Source organism: Hemibagrus wyckioides, linkage group LG12, assembly GCF_019097595.1.
Source record: "Hemibagrus wyckioides isolate EC202008001 linkage group LG12, SWU_Hwy_1.0, whole genome shotgun sequence".
In the NCBI taxonomy this organism is placed as follows: Eukaryota; Metazoa; Chordata; class Actinopteri; order Siluriformes; family Bagridae; genus Hemibagrus; species Hemibagrus wyckioides.
Window position 1 is genome coordinate 14888550 of NC_080721.1, and position 7500 is coordinate 14896049.

General features: G+C 45.0%; 1 protein-coding gene across 4 annotated transcripts in view; it reads right to left on the bottom strand.

The window, feature by feature from the left end:
- Window positions 1-3370: 3370 nt before the first annotated feature.
- Window positions 3371-7500, bottom strand: part of slc25a19 (solute carrier family 25 member 19) — a 6304-nt gene continuing 2174 nt past the window's right edge. For all 4 annotated transcript variants that reach the window (XM_058404819.1, XM_058404815.1, XM_058404816.1 and 1 more), the window contains exons 5-8: window positions 6552-6722; window positions 6269-6440; window positions 4510-4640; window positions 3371-3984 (exon numbers count right to left, since the gene is read on the bottom strand). In XM_058404819.1, the coding sequence (XP_058260802.1) occupies window positions 3805-3984; window positions 4510-4640; window positions 6269-6440; window positions 6552-6722 (654 nt within the window). In that variant the 3' untranslated portion in view covers window positions 3371-3804. The remainder of the gene's footprint in view (window positions 3985-4509; window positions 4641-6268; window positions 6441-6551; window positions 6723-7500) is intronic.

Below are 7500 nucleotides of genomic sequence, written 5' to 3' on the forward strand. Positions count from 1 at the left end.
ACAAACAAATAAATAAGTAAACAACAATGGGTATTTATTTTACACAAAAAATCATAAATGCGTAAAATATTAAAGCCTAAAGTATTTTCTTTTAATCAAAACGTTTTATTTTCAAGCTCGGCACTTGCGTTAGCAACAAGCTAGCCGGCTATCGTTAGTGAACAAAAGTTTATATTCTGTTTATTTCCTCAGAAATATAAATGTGTGTGTTATAAACGCTATAAAGTTATTATTAATGTAAATACATTAGCGCAGTGAAGTGATTTTTTTCCTCGAATTAGCATCATATCAATCTTTTTGAATGGAAATACCGAGCTGAGGAGCGAGCCAAGAGAAAAACTTTAAAGAATCTGAATTTAAAACCATTTATAAAGCTTGTGTTAAATATCAGAAATTGAAAGAGTGATAGTTAAATGGCCCACTTAATAAAAGAAACGAATGACACGAGTCAAGGGCAGCATGGTGGACTCGCAGCAAGAAGGTCCTGGGTCCGAATCCTGTGTGGAGTTTGCATGTTCTCCCCGTTCCTGTGTGGGTTTACTCCGGGTACTCCGGTTTCCTCCCACAGTCCAAAAACATGTACATTAGGTTGATTGGTCATTCTAAATTGCCCATAGGAGTGAGTGTGTGTGGTTGTCTGTCTATATGTGTGACCCTGTGATGGACTGGTGACCTGTCCAGGGTGTACCCCTGCCTTTCACCCAATGTGTGCTGGGATAGGCTCCAGCAGATCCCTGTGACCTTAATTAGGAATAAAGCAGGTATAGAAAATGGATGGATGGATGGATGGATGACAAGTCGAACGCAAGTGCTATTTTCCACACAGTCTACATGACCAGCCTGTAGTATTTGTTGTACATTTTGTTTATATACATAAATATACCTATTTGTTCATGTATTCACGGTGGGCCTTGTACTCTTGCAGCTACAGTAATTCGAGGTGATGTTGCACTACACATCAATAGAGACCCTGTAGCCACGCTAGAATCAATTAGCATCACAGTAGTAGTAATCTAGTACAGTGGTGTAATCTAGCCATGGGGGTCACAGTCCAGTGACTTCTGTGCCGGTCCCAAGCCTGGATAAATAGAGAGGGTTGCATCAGGAGGGGCATCCGACATAAAACGTTGCCAGATTTAACCATGTGAATCGTCAGTAAGATGCGGAGGTTCTCTTTGGGAGCGACACGGTTGGACAGGATTAGGAACGAGTACATCAGAGGGACAGCTCATGTTGGACGTTTGGGGGACAAAGTTAGAGAGGCCAGATTAAGATGGTTTGGACATGTCCAGAGGAGGGAGAGTGAGTATATTGGTAGGAGAATGTTGGACATGGAGCTGCCAGGCAGGAGGCAAAGAGGAAGGCCAAAGAGGAGGAATATGGATGTAATAAATGAGGATATGAAGCTAGTGGGTGTAAGTGTTGAGGATGCAGAAGATAGGGATAGATGGAGAGAGATGATTCGCTGTGGAAAAGCCCAAAGAAGAAGAAGTAGTAGCGATGGTGCAACAGCGAGCTCTTTGTAAAGCAAGGTTACAAGAGACGACTCGATAACGGAAACAATACGACGTGCTGAAGAAATGAAAAACACACAGTGTTCTGGAACGTTCTAGCTAACGTAGCACAAAACACAAACACGCTAAAGAAGGTTGAATGAAAGCACAATGCCGTGGAGTTTTTACACTGGTTTTATTATTTGGGTTATAAAAATGATATTATTTCCAGAAAATAACTTAAAGCATAAACTCATACACACAAAGAAGTAAGAACATGCCAGAGTTTTTTTTTTTTAAACCATACAGAAGTGATGGATACATTCAGAAATCTATGTGCAGTGGTTATGACGTGGATCACGTAGATTACACGACGCTGAACCGTTCTATAAAACACGTACAACGTTGTTATTATGGACACTTGAAACAACTGTCACCACTTCAGCTGCAGCAGGAGATGCTTGTGTAACGTTAGCTTGCTAACACAGTGGAACATGTGTACCGTTAATTAGCAAGCTGCTCAGTGGTGTGGCCTCGAACCTGCAAATTAAGCTAGAATGACCTACGATGAAGCTAAATGCTAAAATTCTGACCAATGAAAACACTTCCTTTAAAAAACAATACAGGATAAAAATGTATATAAAACATAAAACAATATATATGCAGCTTTTCTGACAGGATTTATAATATAAACTCTTTTACATCACATGACTAAAGTGGTGTGTTTAGAGTGTGTGTGTATAAAGGAAGTTAATTTAAAGTTACAATTCTGACCAATGAAAACACTTTAAACCATAATGGAGGCGGTCCTCATGATATTTACACACTTTTGTATCAGCACGTGACTCGTGTGGGGTTTGTTCAGAGTGTGTGTGTGTGTGTGTGTGTGTTTAAAAGCAATAAGCACTAAATGATGATAAAAAATTGAGAGCAGTACGACGTCGCTAACCTTTTTCCTGAAGTGTCATCGGTTATTTTAGACGCAGCTGACGGGCCGTTAAAGTGAACATTCCTACGTCTTTGTGTTCCTTGTTTGAATAAAAAACAAAAACAAATAAACCCCTCCCACCACTGACACCATCTTCAGGTAAACTCCCGGATTTATGAACAAACAAAACGTAACCTGGCGCACATTTAAATAAAACGTTAAATAAAAACAAATGACCTAAAATGAGCTTGACTCCTCCCACCACTTAGCAATAAGCACTAAATAATTCAGATAAAACGTGAGAGCGGGACGGAGAGCGCAACGACCTATTTCCTGAAGCGTCATTGGTTCTTTATAAAGGTTGATTGGCCGTTAGAGTGAACATTCCTGCGTCTTTGTGTTCTTTGTTTGAATAAAAAACAAAAGACAAGAAAATAAACCCCTCCCACCACCGAGACCATCTTCAGGTAAACACGTAGCTTCTGGAATCAAACAAACAAAACGTAACACAGTGCACATTTTAAACAAATGACCTAAAACGAGCTCGACTCCACCCACCATTTAAATACACACACACACAATTATATATATATATATATATATGTATATATAAAACCCCAGGCACTTGTTAGTGTACAGATGCCTGATGTTGCGGCATAAATATTTGGCAACTGGTTTAAACACAAACGTCGCGGTACAGTTTCATGGCTGGAAGTGTTTCAGATAAAAATGGATATAAACTAACGAGGTACTGTATCTGTGCGTTTTGAGTCGACGGCTTCGAACAGTGCAGCTTTAAACCCCGCCCACTTTTATATATAAATATTTATACATCTTTAATGGATACATCAAACCGGCATGCAGTCGCAAAATAGTGAGAGAGTAAGAAGAGCAGACGCGCTAACGCATTAATGAACCTGAATCCAGGCAAACTGCGAAAGAATCGAAGTTTTGTTTTTTTTTTTTGGACATTTCTCTGTATGAGAGAGTCCGCGGCGGTTCAGTTAGCAATCTGATTTCTGTCGTAAGAGATCTTTTTTTAGTAATTTATCAGCACACCTGAGGTAAATGTTCTGGGTGTCGTTTTTTTTTTTGGCGACTGCACATTCCTGTTAAGCAGCTCGCTAAATCGTTAGCCTCGTTTATAGCGCACGTTTCCTAGCAATAGTGTTCCCTCAGATTTATCCACCTAAAAGCAGTTAGCGTATCGTCACAGAAACAGCCGTGTGTGCGTTTCAACCGACATCCTGAGTCCAGCACCGAATGTTGTAAAAACAACAAAACTGTAATAAAATGACTAGCAAGTGTGTTGGGAGAACACACTTCCTCAACTTCCTGTTTCCTGTAGCAGGTTTTCTTGCTCGTCCTGCAGCAGCGCTATGCTCAGCACTTCCTCCTCAGGCTGGAGATGGTGCTGGTGAAGAACTCATACCAGAAGAAGGTGAGGCCAGTGGACACGGCTGCCTTTATCAGGCTGGGAGAAAGACCCTTAAAGAAGCCGACTAATCCTTCCTCTCGAACAATGCGCACCATGCAGTCCAGGAACCCGTGGTACGTCCGGACCTACAGAGGAAACGCACATGACCCTCAGGTGACACACTCAGGTGTGACCCTCAGGTGACACACTCAGGTGTGACCCTCAGGTGACACACTCAGGTGTGACCCTCAGGTGACACACTCAGGTGTGACCCTCAGGTGACACACTCAGGTGTGACCCTCAGGTGACACACTCAGGTGTGACCCTCAGGTGACACACTCAGGTGTGACCCTCAGGTGACACACTCAGGTGTGACCCTCAGGTGACACACTCAGGTGTGACCCTCAGGTGACACACTCAGGTGTGACCCTCAGGTGACACACTCAGGTGTGACCCTCAGGTGACACACTCAGGTGTGACCCTCAGGTGACACACTCAGGTGTGACCCTCAGGTGACACACTCAGGTGTGACCCTCAGGTGACACACTCAGGTGTGACCCTCAGGTGACACACTCAGGTGTGACCCTCAGGTGACACACTCAGGTGTGACCCTCAGGTGACACACTCAGGTGTGACCCTCAGGTGTGACTCTCAGGTGTAATGCCCCTCACCTGTCCGAAGTGCACTCTGGCCTCCTCGAAGCCGCCCACCTGCAGTCTCTTTTTGAACAGGTCGAAGGGGTAGGTGAGGGTTTTACTGATGACTCCGGCCACACTGCCGCTCACCAGGCTCTGCAGTCCACCTGTAGGGAGCAGGACATGCCCCCTTCACTTTTTATGGACTTTATACAAAATACTGGTTTCTGATTGGCTGCCTATTGACTGTTACATTCCTGTATCACAAAGCAGAGTGAAAGTGGATTTATTTCTACATCAGAGTAGCACTAAACTGTTGTACCACCTCCTGTCACTATAGAAATCGCAGCTCCATCCCCAGTCCACTATATAAACCATAGCTTCACCCCCAGTCATTACATATAATATGTAGCTCCACCCTGTCACTATATAAACTGTAGCTCCACCCCCAGTCACTATATAAACTGTAGCTCCACCCCCAGTCACTATATAAACTGAAGCTCCACCTCCAGTCACTATATAAACTGTAACTCAACCACCAGTCACTATATAAACTGTAGCTCCACCCCCAGTCACTATATAAACTGTAGCTCCACCTCCAGTCACTATATAAACTGAAGCTCCACCACCAGTCACTATATAAACTGTAGCTCCACCACCAGTCACTATATAAACTGTAGCTCCACCCCCGTCACTATATAAACTGTAGCTCCACCCCCGTCACTATATAAACTGTAGCTCCACCCCAGTCACTATATAAACTGTCGCTCCACAACCCCAGTCACTATATAAACTGTAGCTCCACCCCCAGTCACTATATAAACTGTCGCTCCACCTCCAGTCACTATATAAACTGTAGCTCCACCCCCAGTCACTATATAAACTGTCGCTCCACCTCCAGTCACTATATAAACTGTCGCTCCACCCCCGTCACTATATAAACTGTCGCTCCACCCCCAGTCACTATATAAACTGTCGCTCCACCCCCAGTCACTATATAAACTGTAGCTCCACCCCCAGTCACTATATAAACTGTCGCTCCACCCCCAGTCACTATATAAACTGTAGCTCCACCCTCAGTCACTATATAAACTGTAGCCCCACCCTCAGTCACTATATAAACTGTAGCTCCACCCTCAGTCACTATATAAACTGTAGCTCCACCCTCAGTCACTATATAAACTGTAGCTCCACCCCCAGTCACTATATAAACTGTAGCTCCACCCCCAGTCACTATATAAACTGTAGCTCCACCCCCGTCACTATATAAACTGTCGCTCCACCCCCAGTCACTATATAAACTGTCGCTCCACCCCCAGTCACTATATAAACTGTAGCTCCACCCTCAGTCACTATATAAACTGTAGCTCCACCCTCAGTCACTATATAAACTGTAGCTCCACCCTCAGTCACTATATAAACTGTCGCTCCACCCCCAGTCACTATATAAACTGTAGCTCCACCTCCAGTCACTATATAAACTGTAGCTCCACCCCCAGTCACTATATAAACTGTAGCCCCACCCCCAGTCACTATATAAACTGTAGCTCCACCACCAGTCACTATATAAACTGTAGCTCCACCTCCAGTCACTATATAAACTGTAGCCCCACCCTCAGTCACTATATAAACTGTAGCTCCACCCTCAGTCACTATATAAACTGTAGCTCCACCTCCAGTCACTATATAAACTGTAGCTCCACCCCCAGTCACTATATAAACTGTAGCCCCACCCTCAGTCACCTACTGATTGATTCTGCTACACCATCACAGTGATAAAAATTTAGATAGTGACCTTTAGAGGTTTTGCTGTCGTCCAGCAGCTTCTTGAGAACGTTGTAGCTGAAGAACTGGAGGCCGGCGTAGGGGAACACGGCCACCAGCGTGGGGGTCAGGCCTCTGTAGAAGGTGAGCGCCCCCTCCTGGATGAACATGGTGCTCACAGCGTGACGGAGGTTCCTGTAAACCTGCTCACAGGATGAACATGCCCATCACTCTGATCATCTCAGTGTGTGTGTGTGTGTGTGTGCGTGTGTGTGTGTGTGTGTGTGTGTGTGTGTGTGTGCGCGTGTGTGTACCTTGGGTTCTCCCTGAGCAGCGAAGCGTGTGCGGAGTGTGTCCAGCGGCTGGCAGGCCACGGTAGCAGAACACGCGGCCATTCCTCCACACAGGAAGTGAATGCCGGCCGCCTGACTGTTATAGGATGTGCTGTTGTGGACGAGTTCAGTGAGAGCCTGGAAACTTGCAAACTGCACACACACACACACACACACACACACACTTCTTTGAATGTCATATATAAATATGATCCTGAAACACACCTCATACGCCACCTAGTGGCCAGTCACACACACACACTCCAACATCACACACACACACACACTCCAACATGACACACACACACTCCATCACGCACACACACTCCATCACCATGCACACACACTCACTCCATCATCACACACACACACTCACTCCATCATCACACACACACACTCACTCCATCATCACACACACACACACACACTCACTCCATCATCACACACACACACACTCACTCCATCATCACACACACACACACACACTCCATCATCTCACACACACACACACACACTCACTCCATCATCACACACACACACTCCATCATCTCACACACACACACACACACACTCCAACATGACACACACACACTCCATCACGCACACACACTCCATCACCACGCGCACACACTCACTCCATCATCACACACACACACACACTCACTCCATCACACACACACACACACACTCACTCCATCATCACACACACACACACACACTCCATCATCTCACACACACACTCACTCCATCACACACACACACACACACTCACTCCATCATCACACACACACACACACACTCCATCATCTCACACACACACACACTCCATCATCTCACACACACACACACACACTCCATCATCACACACACACACACACTCCATCATCACACACACACACTCCATCATCAGTGGTTCTCAGTGTGTGTGGTC